Here is a 17,827-nt window from a genome sequence, read left to right on the forward strand (position 1 = left end):
AATGAGAACCAGAAAAAAAAAAAAAAAAAAAAAAATGAGAACCAGAGCAAAACAGTGGAAAGGGTCCAATATCAATTCTCTTTATAATGTAGTGTCCCCTAAGGTTTAAGTACAGGTGGGTTTATTAAATGAGGAAGGGTAAGAGTGAAGCTTTGTTAATGATTGATGTGGGGTTCCTGGTCACGCATCCTGCATGCTGTATCCTGTCCCAACATCAGACTGTCCCCATAAAGAGCTGTCTCTGTCAAGTGACTTGGATATGTGGCTGCCCACCAAGGGAAGGAAATCACTGGCTCCTTGGGGAAAGGGGGCTTGGGAGCTCTTAATATCAAGGGAAAGTATGACTTGAGTCTCTGCTCTGAGAACACAGCTCTAGAAGGGGTGGCGGAGTGTACTGGAAGGAGAAGAGCTGTCACATCTGGAAGCCTGGTTCTGGCTCCAGCTCTGCCACCTGCAACTGTGACACCATGCATGGTTTATCCTCTATTCAGATCTCAGTAACCTTGGCAGTCTGTAAAATAAGTGGGTTGGATGAGATGATCTCAGAGGCCTAGATCAGCTTTAATGTTTCAAGAAGTGGCTTCATGGGCTTAGCAAGTTCTAGAACCCAAAGATATATTAAGAACTGGCTTATGAAGTTTGGATGTTGCACAGAAAATGGGATTTATAATGTCAGTGTCATGACGGAAGAGAGAGGCTTGGTATCATAAAGCCTTGCCCTTCCCTTGACACTTGACTTCAAAGACCAGCTTAGAATACTGACCAGCTGGCCACTGTGGCATTAAAACTCCATATTTGCAAAAGGTTAACGTGTCAAATAATGATAATAAGCAGAAGTCCTGATTTACCAAGTCTCTTTTTTTGCTTAAGTCTGTACTAAACACTTTAAAAACATCACCTCATTAAATTCCCACAGCTTACAAGGAGGGTATATCATTGTCTGTATCTTACAAGTAGAGAAACTAAAGAAAAAAATTATATAACTTCCAATGTCAGCTAAGACACACTGCATTAAAGTTAAATTTAGAACACAGATGCTCTTAATCACCACCATTTAGTCCTCTAAGTCATGACAGAGTTGAGACTCAAGCATATATATCTCTTCTGGGCAATTTCATCACGCCTCCAAGTGAGGCTGTTACTAGCAGGTGCATTTCCATGGCACCCAGCTCACTCAGGCCAGGTACATAGGACAACCAGGTAGCTACAGGAAGCCTAAGCACATGCTGAAAGTAAGTGAGGCAGCACTGTTTGCTGAGCACTCTGCAGGCGCTTGGTTCCACAGGCAAGGCAAGGTGAACAGCAAGTGGCAGATGTAACCTTCACCCTTAGTAGCCTGCCAAGCTGACAAATACCCATCTGTAATATGCTTTGGTGTGTTAAAGCAGAAGGAGGAATAAAGGATGGTGCTCCTCAGTGGGTACAGGACAGCAGTTATTAGTTAAGGTGCTGGGCCATACCCTACACTGTCCCATGGAAGCTGGACTAATTCCAATGCACAGTACAGTAACATGCCAAACAACATAATTTCATACTCTGGAAATGTCACGTTGGAAGAGAGTCGCCCATTAAATAAGCACAGTGTCAGTAGACCTATGCTGACTCACAGGTGGATACTCCCGAGTTTCCCAGTGCTGGGCTCTGGGCTCCAAAGAGACTTCCAGTGGGCCGTTATCGTATACACAGATGACCTGAAGATGAATGCAAAGCCATTCAGTCATTCACTTATTTAACAAATACTTGTCAAGGCCTACCACAAGCCAGGTATTAGACTGGGTGCTAGGGGTACAAAGATGAATAAGACACAGTTCCTGTTCTTCTAAGAGCTCAGAGTGGAGTGAGGGAGAGGTAGGTACCAAGCAATGTAGGACCACAGGGAAGAAATTGATAACTCAAAAGAACAGGAAAGGCTTCCTACACAGGTGATCCTGAGCTGGAGTACAGAGGATGGGAAAATTTGCTAGCTAAAAACAGTAATGAGTAGGGGACTTCCCTGGTGGTCCAGTGGCTAAGAATCTTCATTCCAATGCAGGGGACACAGGTTCAATCTCTGGTCGGGGAATTAAGATCCCACATGCCGCATGGCAACTAAGCTTGCATGCCACAACGAAGACCCAGTGCAGCTGAAAGTAAATAACTGAATAAATTTTTAAAATAAAAAACGGTGAAGGGCATTCCATACAGAAGGAACATTAAGGTGAAAAGGCTGATCCAGATAAAAGGGGCAGAGCATGTTCAGAAATAGGAAGATGTTTAGGCTGATCAGAAGGAGGTAGGCGAAAGGGGCATACTAAAGAGGTTGTAACAGAAGAAGGGAAGTTGTAACAGTCATTATGAAAAAGAGGGGATTGTAACAACTCCTTTCAGTCCTGGGAATTAATGGTAGGAAGAAGGGCCACAATGCAATCTGACTTTGAAAAATATCACACAAAGTAAGTAGCAGCCCAGTGGAAACAGTGCAACTGTGTGTCCTGTCTGGAGCATTTCCAGTGTTACATAAATGATGCTTTGGGTTGAATGATTTTCAGAGCCTCCATAAGAGGTGTAGTTCTACAGCTCAGGCCATAAGTTTGGGGGAAGCATGGCTGGTCAGTGGGTGCAATTTGAAGGAGGGTGGTGGGAAGGAAAAGGTGATGGGCCTTGACTGGAGAGCAATTTGGTGACAAGGCTGGGAGTCTGGCCAAACAGTAGGAAGGAGTGCTTCTGAGAGAGCAATTTGACTGAAATGAGGCTTGAGGCAGGTCATCAATGTATCATCAAGCCTTGAGAATAATTGCAGGATATTTGCATTTGGCCAGAGAGGTTTGGGGCTTGAGTGCTTGAGGTAGGGAGCAAGGGGCAGCCCTGCAAATCTGAGGAAGCTGGATAATGATAACTGCATTTTCTCCAGTTGCCAGGCAACTAGCCAGACACTTTATATACATTGTCTTATTTTATTCTCATAAAAACTTATGAGGGAGATACTTAATTACTCACATTTCATAGAAGAAGAAACCAGAGAGGTTAGGAAGCTTGCCCAAATATCACAGCTGGTGAAGGGCAGAATTTGGTGTTTGTTCTTTTTTTTAAACTCACAGTATACTTTATTCAATGACCTAACTCATGGGCTTATTTCTGTGATAGTGCATGTTTTTGTGATGCTGTTCCATTATATAGATGCACCATAATTAATGCACTAGTTCCCTATTGTTTTCCATTTTTTGCTTCTGACTGGGTCTTTCTTTTTTTTTAACTTTTTGTTTTATATTGGAATATAGCCGATCAACACTGTTGAGATAGTTTCAGGTGGATAGCAAAGGGACTCAGCCATATATGGTTTTTTTTTTTTTAATATTTTTTAGGCCATGCCACATGGCATGTGGGAGTCTACATTCCCAGCCAGGGATCAAACCCACTCCCCCTGCATTTGAAGCATGGAGTATTAACCACTGAACCAACAAAGAAGTCCAGAATTTGGTTTTAAATACCAGGTCTGTCCTCTCTAAAGCTTATGTTCTCCTACTCATCCTCAAATTTTTTATTTTGAAACATTTTAAACAGAAAAAACAGTTGAAATATGTACAATAAACATTCCTGTACTCTTCATCTGGAGTCACCAGCTGTTAACAGCCTGTGCTTTATGCCACATCACCCCATCCCTTCTAAGGTAATGGTGGGGATATGATTGGTATAAAAGACAAAATTTGAGATCTGACAGAAGGAAGTCATGGAAATAGGAAAGATTTAGGAGAAATATCTCTATAGTGACTGAAGAACACATGACAAAACATGGACATTTTGAAGCCACAGAATAGGCAGAATAGCTGTGTGTGTGTGTGATTCAGTGGTGTCTTTTTGTGGCCCCATAGATTGTAGCCTGTCAATTTCTCTGCCCATGGGATTTTCCAGGCAAGAATACTGCAGTGGGTTGCCATTTCCTATTTCAGGAGATTTTCCCAACCCAGGGATGAAACCCGTGTCTCTTGCATATCCTGTATTGGGAGTCAGATTCTTTACCACTATGCACCACCCACTTTCTGTCAGCACACAAGGGCTGGGGCAGTCACTGGTGATGGAAATGGAAGGTCATCCCCGGAATTCAAACACTGAGTGAAAAAGAACAACAGCTTTTAAAATGGGCATCAGACCTTTACGTTAACATCTATACAAATATTTAGCTAACATTCATTCCATGCTAACTGTGCTGACCAGGTTTTTTTTTTTTTTAAACAAACACTATCCGCATTTTTTTTAATGACTCAGAATCCATAAAATAAGACTCCAGGCCAAATGGTGAGTGTTCCCAGAAGATGAAGGGAAGCAGAGTTACTTCCTCTTTTCTTACCTTCCGGATTCATACACAGAGGCCTAAGAGAAGAACTATTGAGATTTGCCTGAAACACTCAAGAATTTGGGAGATTGAAAGATCGAGTTTCATTCCTGATTCTATTACTTACTACATGATTTTTTCTGTAAAATGGGCACAATCCTACCAAACTCAAAAAATTGTGAGAATATATATAATTTAAAATAAGGCCTGACATAAACTGTGTTGGTCACATCCCTCCTAAGTCATAACAGGGAGAGGAAGACCAAAAGACAGATGGAGGACAAAGACCTTATCTTCTTCCCTTTTTAGCTCCAGAACTTCGCCTTAGGGCGTAGGACTGGATGTATTTTTTTCTACTCCATCTGGCTTCGCAGGTGGATTTAAGATGGTATCCACATCCTCACGGCAATATCACAGCACTCTTCTTCAACGAGTGGTGATGGTGATTTAGTTGCTAAGTTGTATCCGACTCTTGTGACCCTATGGTCTGTAGCCCGCCAGGCTCCTCTGTCCTTGGGATTTTCCAGGCAGTAATACTGGAGTGAGTTGCCATTTCCTTCTTCAACGGGAGAAGTGAAGTGAAGTTGCTCAGTCGTGTCCAACTCTTTGCGACCCCATGGACTGTAGCCTACCAGGATCCTCAGTCCATAGGATTTTCCAGGCAAGAATACTGGAGTGGGTTGCCATTTCCTTCTCCAGGGGATCTTCCCGACCCAGGGATCGAACCCGGGTCTCCCGCATTGTAGGTAGACGCTTTACCGTCTGAGCTACTAAGGAAGCCCTTGGTAGCCCCTTCAACGGGAGAGGAATGTTATTAGGTGAATATGCCTCGGGGCTAGTCACATTACACAAACTTCACAAAGACTGCAATCAAGAGTCCAGTACTTCAAGAATCTCGTCCATTTGTCCCACCACGCAGTTAACTGGGGTGTCACTGTGGTTACTACTCACACTGCGGCCTCGGCTCACAGCCAGTTCAACTCCTAACGCAGGGGGCGCCCCCGAATCCCAAACGGCATTTGGGAAACGCCTGGTCCGAGCCGCTGGGGCTCCTATGGCGCGTGGGAATCTGGGAATTGTAGTTTTCTCGCGGCTTTGGAGAGCGAGGTCGGCGGACGGGGACTTCCAGGCCGCGAGGGTGGGTGGGTCGCCGCGGAGTTTCCGGTCGCAGGCGGGCTTTGGGGCGGGCCGGGGGGCGGGGTGGCGCGGTGGACGACGCACGCAAGGACACCTGGGAAACGGGGCGGTGCGCGCGCAGCCGGCCCGCAGTGGCGGCGGAGATGGAGGAGGGTGGCAAGGCACCCGTGCAGCCCCAGCAGCCCCCGGCGACGTCTCCTGGCGGCGGGGACGAGAAGCCGAGCGGCAAGGAGCGGCGGGATGCCGGGGACAAGGACAAAGAGCAGGAGCTGGTGAGGCGCGGCCCCGGGAGCCGGCGGAGGAGGAGGCCGCGGGCTGAGTCACGGCGGCCCCGCAGGCCTCGGACTCGACTCCCAACGGCCCCGCCGGCCCCGGGAGAGGGCAGATAGGGCGACCCTCGGGGCTCCCGGCACCCCTCCTCTCTGTCCCCTCTCCCATCCTCCGTTGCGCGCTGTCACCCCCGCCGCCCCTACCAGTCCTTACCACCTTCCTCACCGCCTTCTCGTGAGGTGGGCTCGGGCTGGTCATTGTCACCCCCTTTTTTCAGAACGGCTTTCACGCAGAGCCTGGCCCAGAAGCCAGGCTGCCTTCCCACCAGGTCTTCTCACTCCCACTCTCCTTGTCCACCTGGTCCCCGCTAAGGAGGCAGGCTCACTCTCCACCTGCCCCAGGGTGATTGGGAGGAGGATGTGTTTGAGATTCCTCCTCTTGATGGGCTTCTTCCTCCAACTCTCCAGTCTGAGGAGGACAAACAACTTCAGGATGAACTGGAGATGCTCGTGGAACGACTGGGGGTGAGTCACGGTGTTAACAAGAGCTGGTGCATATACAAATCTTTCTCACTTGCTTTATTCCACTTTGGGCAACAACTTCTATATAATGTATAGGGAAGGATGGAGGGTATTTTAGTCAGGTTACAATCATGTTGTGAGGGAGGGGAGTAAAAAGAGATGAAACATTTCTGTGGCTTTGTTTAACGGGAGAAACAGTTCTTGAACTCTTAACTGGGGACATTTGTTTTTGTGCCAGGCAGTGTGTGTGTGTGCAGGGAGCTGGACAATCCAGATGGATGAGACACAGTTACTTTCCTAAGGGAGTTGTTAAACACCTCTGTATTATGACTTAAGAGATGAGATTTCTTTTATCTGAACCTTGATATCTTCTGGTCAGGAGAAGGACACTTCCCTGTACCGACAAGCCCTGGAGGAACTGCGGAGGCAGATTCGTTCTTCTACAACTTCCATGACTTCAGTACCCAAACCTCTCAAATTTCTGCGTCCACACTATGGCAAACTGAAGGAGATCTATGAGAACATGGCCCCTGGGGAGAATAAGGTAAAACTATTCCAGAAGCTGGTGGAGGCCTAGTTTGGGAATTCCTCTTCATCTAGACCATGGGGCTTATGGTGTATCTCAGGAAGCCTAGTAGACCTGAGATCCTGAGCAAGTTCAACAGCACTTGTAATCAAAACACTCATGTAAAGAGTGAGTTGATAGGAAGGTTGTCTTCAGAAAGGACAATGTTTCTGTCATTTATGTTGGACATTGGGATTTTATTATCATAATTTTTATCAACTTTTAACCTTAATTTTTTTCTGTTCTTTGCATCCCATGCACCTATTCCATTTATCTCTAGAATATTATCCCCAACTCAGTAACTTTTCTGTCTGTTGGTACAACCCTAATCCAAGAAATGTTCAGTTCTCACCTGAACTACTGCAGCAGCCTCCCAACTGACTGACTGTCTTCCTTTTGTCTGTGAAACCTCCTACACAGTTTGTCTTTTGTAGAGCAGCCATAATGATCTTTCTAGAGTGTGAATCTTTTCTGCTTAAAACTTTTAAATAGTTTACTATTGCAGTTGAAATAAAATTTAGAGTCTCCATCTTTCTCTACTCTCCCCTGGCTAGCACCCTCCGGTCATGCTGGTTCAAAAGGGAGATTGCAGCAGGCTTAGCTAATATAAAATGTTTTAAGTTTTAAACATGAGATTGGTGATATAATTATCATTTACTTTGGGGGATAGTGACAGTGATCATGATTCCATAATGTAACATTCCCCTTACCCTGAATTTGACTTCAAAGGACTGGTTTCTTTGTAGCGTTTTGCTGCTGACATCATCTCTGTTTTGGCCATGACCATGAGCGGGGAGCGTGAGTGCCTCAAATACCGTCTTGTGGGCTCCCAGGAGGAATTGGCATCATGGGGTCATGAGTATGTCAGGTAAGACCTTTTCTTCTTGGGAAGCTGAAGGGGTTCTGAGTTATAGTTCTGAGTTCTGTCTTAAGAGAACCAGTGTATCCCAGATAGTGAATTCTTTGACCCACAGGGAAGTGTTTCCCGTGAAGGTCTGTTTCCCTAATGGTCTGGGCCTATCCATAGGCATCTCGCAGGAGAAGTGGCTAAGGAGTGGCAGGAGCTGGATGATGCAGAGAAGACACAGCGGGAGCCACTGCTGACCCTGGTAAAGGAGATTGTCCCCTACAACATGGCCCACAATGCAGAACATGAGGCCTGCGACCTGCTCATGGAAATTGAACAGGTGGATATGCTGGAGAAAGACATTGATGAGAATGCCTATGCAAAGGTTTGCCTCTATCTTACCAGGTGAGTGAGCAAGGTAGGGAAGGGTGGCAGGCCTACCCTCTCTAGTACTTCTTTCTCAATTGTGACTCCTTTATTATCCGAGAGCGTCTGCTTCAAAGGTAGCAATCAAGCTGTAGTTAATTTGTTAACATCTACGAACTTCTTGAAGACAGAGATATCATGTCTCCTTAGTAGCCCCAATAACTAGTATAATGTTTGGTGTATAGTAGGCATCTGATACTTTGGCCACCTGATGTGAAGAACTGACTCATTTGAAAAGACCCTGATTCTGGGAAAGATTGAAGGTGGGAGGAGAAGAGGACGACAGGATGAGATGGTTGGATGGCATCACCGACTCAATGGACACGAGTTTGAGTAAACTCTGGGAGTTGGTGATGGACAGGGAGGCCTGGCTTGCTGCAGTCCATAGGGTATCAAAGAGTTAGACATGACTGAGTGACTGAACTGAACTGATGGTAGGCATCCAGTATCGGGTAAGTGAATTAAACAAGGTAAATGAATATCTGATTCCTTTATTATTTTTACTTTGGTAGTTGTGTGAATTATGTGCCCGAGCCTGAGAACTCTGCCCTACTGCGTTGTGCCCTGGGTGTGTTCCGGAAGTTCAGTCGCTTCCCTGAAGCTCTGAGATTGGCACTGATGCTCAATGACATGGAGCTGGTAGAAGATATTTTCACCTCCTGCAAGGATGTGTATGTAAAGGAAAAAGTGGGCAAAGTGATAAGCCGATGGATGGGACGTTTGCATGAAGTGCTGGGGCATGTAGTTTCTGGTTAGGGCTTGAAGGGCTATTCTGTGCCCCTAGTGGATGGGGGCTGAGAAGATGTGGTGGCTGCCTCCTATAGGGTTGTACAGAAACAAATGGCATTCATGCTGGGCCGGCATGGGGTGTTCTTAGAGCTGAGTGAAGATGTGGAAGAGTATGAAGACCTGACAGAGATCATGTCCAATGTGCAGCTCAACAGCAACTTCTTGGCTTTAGCTCGAGAGGTGAGATTCTTTGTCCTTACCCATCAAGGTTTTTTGGTTTTGATTCCACCTGGCATTTTACCTTCCTGATGCTTCTGACTAGACTCTCCTTGGTTAGAATTGCCATTCAGTGGGATAACAGAAGGGATGGCTAAGGGAGGACTGGGGGAGCAGCTGTGACCTTCTGACTTCTCTTCAGCTGGACATCATGGAGCCCAAGGTGCCTGATGACATCTATAAAACCCACCTAGAGAACAACAGTGAGTAGACATCTCCATGTGTGTGGGGATGGGAGGATTGTTAACTGTGCTTCTTGTATTGAGAGTGTTGGTTTGGCCCAATGTGCTTGTCCTATAGAGCTCAGAATTCCCACTTGCTTTTTCCCTAGGTCACTGTTGGGGTCACAGATAGAGGATTCTAAGGGGCCAGCTCAGAATCACCTGTCATGCAATGTTCCTTTCTTGTTCTACTCTTAACCTTCCTTTTTTTCCCCTCCTTTGCAGGGTTTGGGGGCAGTGGCTCTCAGGTGGACTCTGCCCGTATGAACCTGGCCTCCTCTTTTGTGAACGGCTTTGTGAATGCGGCCTTTGGTCAAGACAAGCTGCTGACGGATGATGGCAACAAATGGCTTTACAAGAACAAGGACCATGGTATAATTCTGTTCCTATTCTATGTCATTTTGTTCAATCTTTTTGTCCCTCTAGGTGCATGTATTATAAGGGATTCCCAAGGCAGTTCTTTGGAGAGTTCTTTATAACAGTTTTTCAAGTAGAGCCTAAAGATTGATTTAGTTTTCCTTGGTATAGGAATGTTGAGTGCAGCTGCATCTCTTGGCATGATTCTGCTGTGGGATGTGGATGGTGGCCTTACCCAGATTGACAAGTACCTGTACTCTTCTGAGGACTATATCAAGGTTGGTCTGGGCACAGCCCACTAATGCAGACATCCCCCTCCCATGTGCTAGGACCCTCTCTGAGCCTCCTTTTCACTGGTAGGTCTGCCTGGTTTTTGACTTCCAGTTAAGGCAGATGCTTGGGCTTCCCTGGTGGCTCAGAGGTTAAAGTGTCTGCCTGCAATGCAGGGGACCCGGGTTCGATCCCTGAGTTGGGAAGATCCCCTGGAGAAGGAAAAGGTAACCCACTCCAGTATTCTTGCCTGGAGAATCCCATGGAGGGAGGATCCTGGTAGGCTTCAGTCCATGGGGTCGCAAAGAGTCGGACACGACTGAGCGACTTCACTCACTCAAGGCAGGTGCTATAATGCAGTCCATGTGGCATCCTCTGTGGTGAGGAACGTAGAGTAGCCCAGGTATAAGAATTTGTTTGCTTTTTGTAGTCAGGAGCTCTCCTGGCCTGTGGCATTGTGAACTCTGGTGTCCGGAACGAGTGTGACCCTGCCCTGGCACTGCTCTCAGACTATGTCCTCCACAACAGCAACACCATGAGACTTGGTTCCATCTTTGGGTAAGGCTTCTTGCTTCTCATTTTGATAGTACTCAGCCTGTAAGCTCTGTGAAAACAGAATCGGGCCCTTCCACCTTTGTATAGCCAAAGACTACCACTGTGCCTATTTGGCTCTTGGTAACTGTTTATTGAAATGACCAATCCTCTTTTTGTTTCTTCTTGTTTCTTCCTTGTTTTGTCCTTGGGTGTGTGTTGGGGATTGTCTCTCTTTGGCTTTTGCAGGCTTGGCTTGGCCTATGCTGGCTCCAATCGTGAAGATGTTCTCACCCTGCTGCTACCTGTGATGGGAGACTCCAAGTCCAGTATGGAGGTGAATAGAGGTTGTTGATCATTTTAGGGGAGATAGGAGAGGTATTCTGAGTCCTTCTGGTCTCTCATAAATAGTGGGGAAAAGAGTGTGTGTTGCACACACACATCAGGTGGGGGAGGGGGGAGAGCGGGGAGGTGTATCATTTCAGTGAAATTGTTTGGAATTGGGTTTCTAAGCCTCAGGGGACATTGAGGCTAAAGAGTTAATGTTTTAGTATTGAGTTCCAGCCCTTGGGATCCATGAGGAAGTATCAGACTAGAGTGGGGAGGAACTTTACCCAGCTTGGGGTGGGTATGCTATTTTAGTCATTAGCCAACCTTAAGTTTTCTTACTTGTGTAGAATCATCTTAGTGATGGATAAATAAAGTGTGGTGGCTAAAAGCATAGGTTTCAGTCAGATAGACCTCAATTCAAATCCTGCCACCTCTGCTTATAGGTAGTGTGATCTTGGACTTGTGACTCAATCTCCTTAGGCATCCTTTTTCTTGTCAATATAAGGAATAGCAGTAGAACCTGTTTCATGGGGTTGTTGTGAAGATTAAATGTTAATAGTATGCAAAGCAGTTGGTGTAGTGGCTGCTTGATGCTCTTGTCATTTTGACCTGTCATCGGAAGAGGGTTGCTACCTAATGTGGTTTCAGTGGACTCTAGGAGTTGGCTATCTTGAATCAAGATAGGTGAACAACTATTTTAACAACTTACTTAATATTTGATAACTTAATACTTAATGTTTAATAACTTGATATTTAGTAATGCTAAGTATTGATTATCCCATTTCTAGGTGGCAGGTGTTACAGCTCTGGCCTGTGGAATGATAGCAGTGGGATCCTGCAATGGCGATGTCACTTCCACTATCCTTCAGACCATCATGGAGAAGTCAGAGACTGAGCTCAAGGACACTTACGCCCGTTGGCTTCCTCTTGGATTGGGCCTCAACCACCTGGGTGAGGGAATGTCTTTCTCTTTGGGCAAAAGACTGGTGTTAACTGGATACAATTCATAAACTGGAGAGTTTATGAATCAGGCTGTGCTGGAAGAGAGTACCTGTCTTCTGACCCCTTGAACTTCTTTAGGCAAGGGAGAGGCCATCGAGGCCATCCTGGCCGCGCTGGAGGTTGTGTCTGAGCCATTCCGCAGTTTCGCAAACACACTTGTGGATGTGTGTGCCTATGCAGGTCTGTGTTTGTTCCTTCTCGGGGGCTTGACACTTCTTTCTTGGACCTCCTTTCTTAGTCATCCTGAAGTGCCTTAGATTCTTTAACTTGTGTTCCTAGAGGAAGCTTTTCCTTGGTGCCTTCTCATTTCTTCCCTTTCTTTCCCTGACCACCCTGTCCCAGGCTCTGGGAATGTACTGAAGGTGCAGCAGCTACTCCACATATGCAGTGAGCACTTTGACTCCAAGGAAAAAGAGGAAGACAAAGACAAGAAGGAAAAGAAGGACAAGGACAAGAAGGAAGCCCCTGCCGACATGGGAGCACATCAGGTTTTGTGGGCAGCTGAGCACACTCCGAGGGAGGCTCTGGGAAAGGAGAATATGGATTTGGGTTTGTTTTAGAGCCTCTCTGGGTATCACTGAGTGTTGAAATAGCACGAGACCGGGTTCCTGCATGAGGGGTCAGGGTATACCCCACAGGACAGCTTTTTCTTCTTAGATGGCTTGAGTCAGGGGTGTTTTCTGTTCCATGATCTTACTGGGCTTTGCTGGCCCTTCGTTTGCAGGGAGTGGCTGTATTGGGGATTGCCCTTATTGCTATGGGGGAAGAGATTGGTGCAGAGATGGCACTACGAACCTTTGGCCACCTGGTGAGTATCACATGAAGATTGAAAGGTATTGGTTTTGATGCCTAGAATTCCCCCAGGAGATTTCCCTGATAGGTTTTCTCAGTCGGGAAATGGTCTTTCTGCTGCACCCTTGCTACAAAAATTAAGGCCCCATCTACCCATCTGTCTGTTCCTGTAACTGAGCTTGTTCTTTCTGCTTTCTGTGACACCTTGTTATTTTATCACCAGCTGAGATACGGGGAGCCTACGCTCCGAAGGGCTGTGCCTTTAGCACTGGCCTTAATCTCTGTTTCAAATCCACGACTCAACATCCTGGATACCCTAAGCAAATTCTCTCATGATGCTGACCCAGAAGTGTCCTATAACTCCATCTTTGCCATGGGCATGGTGGGTAGTGGTAAGTATTGGTCAGAAAGAAATCTTAGGCATCTCGGGGAAAGGGTTGAAGCCCTTTTTTCAAGCCTCTGTAACACTTAACATTTCCAGGTACCAATAATGCCCGTCTGGCTGCGATGCTTCGCCAGTTAGCCCAGTATCATGCCAAGGACCCCAACAACCTCTTCATGGTGCGCTTGGCGCAGGTAATGAGTAGAATTGTTCTCCTTAGAGTGAGTGTGCCAGGGGAAGTGTCTGTATGATGGAAGGGAGACATGACACTGTGTGAAGGGGACCTTAAATTTGGCCTGGAAAGGAGGATGTGAACAAGCTGTGAGATTTGTGTGGCTGAGTTAGGTGATTTCTCCTTGGACGTGACTTCCCCACCTCCACTTCTCTCTGTATTTTTTTTCCCCCAGGGTCTGACACATTTAGGGAAAGGCACACTCACCCTCTGCCCCTACCACAGTGACCGGCAGCTTATGAGTCAAGTGGCCGTGGCTGGGCTGCTCACTGTGCTTGTCTCTTTCCTGGATGTCCGCAACAGTGAGTTCCTGTCAGGAATCTTACATGGTGGCACAGAGTGCCCTCTTTCCACCCCTAACCAGGGCCTCCTTGGTAATTTAGGAACAAGACTCTGAGTTAACTGTGTACCCCTCTGGGTTTCTGAGTTTCTTTGGGCCTCATGAGACTTCCATATCTCACACTTTTGATCTTAACTAAAGAGATTTCTTTTGAAGATGAACCGAGCCCATTTTCTGCCCTGAGGGGAAAAGTGATTATCAAGTCTGTGGGCTTTAGGCAGAGTCAGGTGGTGGCATCTCCAGTTTGTAGTAGGGTGTATGTGGGGAGGGCTGTGGGTTCAGCTGTATAGCTGAGGGGTTAAAGAGTCAGGACTGGAGTGGGGTCCCAAGATTTAGGCCAGGCCTGCTCTGATGCCTTTAACTGTATTTGTCCTGTGTGCTTCTCTCAGTCATCCTAGGCAAGTCGCACTATGTATTATATGGACTGGTGGCTGCCATGCAGCCCCGAATGCTGGTCACATTTGATGAGGAGCTGCGGCCATTGCCAGTGTCTGTCCGTGTGGGCCAGGTGAGGGGCTGAGCAGAGCGGAGGGCCCAGGCTGTACTCCAGAACTTGTAGAATTCATATATGCCATTTCTCTGAAACTGGGATGGGCGCTGGGTTGCTGTTGCACTCCTGTCAAGAGTCCTTCATCTCAGTTTTCTCACCCTACAGGCAGTGGATGTGGTGGGCCAGGCTGGCAAGCCTAAGACCATCACAGGGTTCCAGACACACACAACCCCAGTGTTGTTGGCTCACGGGGAGCGGGCAGAATTGGCCACTGAGGAGTTTCTTCCTGTCACCCCTATTCTAGAAGGTTTTGTTATCCTTCGGAAGAACCCCAACTATGACCTTTAAGTGGCTACCAGAGGCTCTGAGCTGCAGCTGATATGTCAGCAGGTCATGCTTCCTGCTGCCAGGGGTGGACACTGCTTCAGACCTTTAGGGGAATTATTACCTCCTATTCTTTTGTTACTGAGTGAGATAACTTTGTTGAATAAAGACCTTTATCCCCGAGGTCCGTCTGTGTCTGTTTTCTGGGATATTGTGGCTGGAGGCCACACTGGGGTGGAGAGTGGATGTGAGAGGGTATTGTTTGTAGCAGCTCTGAGCCTGGGCTAGCAGGAAGGCTGCTGTGAATGGAAAAAGCTAAGCCCTTTCCCTTGTCCCTTCTTTCCTAATCATCTTAAAAAGTGGTTAATCTTTAAGGGGCATGAACTTTGGAAAGCCTATAAACATCATGAATTTCCTTTTAGGAGAGAGATGTATACAGATTTTTACGCAAACTCTTAAAAATAACTTTCCAAGGGGCTTGTAGATCCCAAGCATCCCCCCTATTCTCACCTGCTAATGCGCACCCACCTCAAGCCTATCATTTCCTGGCTTTGGACTAAGGATCTCTGCTCTTACTAGGCAGCAAAGTTAGTTCCACTCTTCCTAACTTGACTTCTGTGCTTCTGAACAAAATGGACATCTTTGCTTCCTATAATCCTATTGTCCTTTTGGGGAGGCTGCTAGTTGAGGGATTTAATCATGTTAACATTTACCTCTAGGCTGTTCTTGCAAAAATGGTGCAAGAAAGCTTGACCCTGACCTTCCTCTTTAGTAGAGCAATAGGAAAGAAATGGCCTCCTTCCTGGAATGTAATCACTCCATCTGTAGTGCTCCTTCCTGGTGGGGCTGGTATGAGTATAGCTACAATGCCGGTAGGGGCCTGGACCCCTATGGATGCAGTGGAGGAGAACATATGGCCCTGTCAGATAACTGCTAGCATTTATCCAACACTTAAACTGTGGTTTTACCCTGTGAATAGTGACCCTCTTAATAGGTTATCAACAATGGCCTAGTAAAACAACAAAAAGAGTACATACTCTATCAGTTTATTTATATATAATTCTAGTGACAGCAGATCAATGGTTATCCATAGATGGGAGTGGAGAGAAAGATGATTCTGAAGGAAGAAGACTTGAGAGGGATGGAATTGGTCAGTACCATGATTGTGGTAGTGGTGGTGATCATATATCTGTCAAAATTAATCAAATTGTACTTATTTTTTTTTTTGGCCACCAGCTTGTGGGATCTTAGTTCCCTGACCAGGGATTGAACACAGGCCCTCAGCAGTGACAGCACAGAGTCCTAACCACTATACTACCAGGGAATTAATTCCTTGTATATTTAAAATATTTGCAGTTTGTAACATACTTAAAGATTTCAAACATGAAAAAAAATTAGAAAGTGCTTGTAAAATGAAAACAAAAGGTAATTCTCTTTTCAAGTCAGTGATTGTACTTTAGGAAATTTTCATAATGGCTCTTAACCGTTCACATTTAATGTCATTTAGCAATAAATAAATGGAGACATTCTGCTTTAGACTTTATAGTGTGTGGGTATATAAATAGAGAAAAACAAATCCTATCCTCACAAAGCTTACAAGAAGAAGAAAACAATTGTGTTAGGTTGTGATCAATTCTATACTGGAGCCTGAGCAAATACTCTGGGATCACTGAAATAGGGCCTAAGTGCCTGAATAGGTGAGGGAAGATTTTTATCTTTTTGATGTGGACCATTTTTAAAGTTTTTCATTGTTTTGCTAGGGGGTTGAGCTGGGTCTTCTTTGTTGTGTCCAGGCTTTCTCTTTGCAGGGAGTGGGGGGTCACTCTTCCTTGTGGTTCGTGGCCTCTCATTGCCTAGTGGGGCTCTGGAGTGTTCGGGCTTCAATAGTTGTGGCTCTCAGTTGTGGTTCTCAGTGTGGCTTTAGAGCACAGGCTCAGTCGATGTGGTGCACATGCTTAGTTGCCCTGAGGTGTGTGGAATCTTCCCAGACCAGGGATTGAACCCTGCATTGGCAGACAGATTCTTAACCACTGGGCCACCAGGTGAGTCCTTTTAAGTCTTTACTGAGTTTGTTACAATATTGTTTCTGTTTTTGTGTTTGGGTTTTTTGGCCTCAAGGCATGTGGGATCTTAGTTCACTGACCAGGGATTGAACCCACCCCTACACCCTGCAGTGGAAGGCAAAGTCTTAACCACTGGACTGCCAGGGAAATCCCGAGGGGAGATTTTAGAGAAAACATTCTTGAAGAAAGATAAGTTTATCCAGAGGAAAAGAGGGCAGGATCCAGCCAAAGGAGTAGCAAAAGCAAGAAGGCAGACAACTACTTGCTTTCAGAAACCATGGATAGTTTGGCTTGGCTAAGTGTTATATACAGTTAGGGGAAACTGTGCTAGGAGCTAGAGACACAGGCTTAGATCAGGTTTAGAAGAGCTTTGTTAAGAAATTGACAGTGTCTCTCAATGGGCACCAATGAATGAGAGCAGGAAAGGGACATTCTCAGCTAACTATCTCAGTGAGAAAGCTCATCATGGAGGCCTGGAGACCAGGCAAGTGAAATGAACTGAATTAGGGCAGTAGAAATGGGGAGGGCAGAAGAATTTTTTTTTTTTTTTCAGAAGAATTTTTAAACACAAAATCAGCAGGACTTGATTCTGATTCAAACACCAATAGGACCTGATGTCTGATGAAGATGTAACGTGGACAGGAAGGGATGTAGGATGAAATCCAAATTTCCTGCATGGGCACTAATCACTGAAAAAGAATACATGAGCAAGATACATTTGGGGGCAAAAGGCAGACACTATTCAAGTAGGGAGAGATGTCACATTTCTATCTAGGCATACATAATTTAAGATGCCTGTAGGGTGATTAGGCAGGCTACATACAGTCCATGGGGGTCTCAGAGAGTCAGACACAGCTGAGTGACTAAGCACACAGCAATGTTTTAGGTAGTACCTTGTTCTGATGGGAGTTTAAGATTAAAAAAAAAAAAAATCTTAAAAGTTTATTGAACTTGTTACAATATTGCTTCTGTTTTATGTTTAGTTTTTTTTAATTTTTGGAAAATAGTGTTTTTTGGATGTTTGTATGAAGAATATTGAGAAGGGATCTATTATTTTTGACTTTTAAAATACTTTTAAAATTAAATTTGTTTTTAATTTAAGGATAATTGCTTTACAGTATTGTGTTGGTTTCTACCAAAAATTATGTTTAGTTTTTTTGGCTGTGAGGTACGAGGGAATCTGCTCACCAACCAGGATCCAACCCACACCCCTTGCACTGGAAGGTGAAGTCTTAACCACTGGACCACCAGGGAAGTCCCTGACTGGGGTTTCAGAGTGATTTCTGAGCCAAGAAGGAATTGCCATGTACGCAGATTTTTATTTATTAGTTTGCGTAGAAAGAGAAATGAGAAGAGCAGAGAAGGGAGGCAGCCATACACCATAAACTACAGAACTCCAAGAATGTAACAGAG

The 17,827-nt window shown here is 45.7% G+C and overlaps 1 protein-coding gene across 1 annotated transcript; it reads left to right on the forward strand.

Moving 5' to 3' along the window:
- The first annotated feature begins 5,538 nt into the window (after nucleotides 1-5,538).
- Nucleotides 5,539-14,534, forward strand: PSMD2 (proteasome 26S subunit ubiquitin receptor, non-ATPase 2). The gene is made up of 21 exons (XM_061166706.1): nucleotides 5,539-5,718; nucleotides 6,184-6,240; nucleotides 6,617-6,781; nucleotides 7,549-7,670; nucleotides 7,830-8,054; nucleotides 8,588-8,746; nucleotides 8,900-9,044; nucleotides 9,223-9,283; nucleotides 9,527-9,673; nucleotides 9,830-9,936; nucleotides 10,359-10,486; nucleotides 10,709-10,796; nucleotides 11,578-11,740; nucleotides 11,870-11,971; nucleotides 12,134-12,279; nucleotides 12,516-12,599; nucleotides 12,807-12,975; nucleotides 13,065-13,159; nucleotides 13,373-13,499; nucleotides 13,927-14,045; nucleotides 14,193-14,534. The coding sequence occupies exons 1-21, from the start codon at nucleotides 5,590-5,592 to the stop codon at nucleotides 14,373-14,375; spliced, it is 2,721 nt and encodes a 906-aa protein (XP_061022689.1). The 5' UTR covers nucleotides 5,539-5,589; the 3' UTR covers nucleotides 14,376-14,534.
- Nucleotides 14,535-17,827: the final 3,293 nt, after the last annotated feature.

Source organism: Dama dama, chromosome 19, assembly GCF_033118175.1.
Source record: "Dama dama isolate Ldn47 chromosome 19, ASM3311817v1, whole genome shotgun sequence".
Lineage (NCBI taxonomy): Eukaryota > Metazoa > Chordata > Mammalia > Artiodactyla > Cervidae > Dama > Dama dama.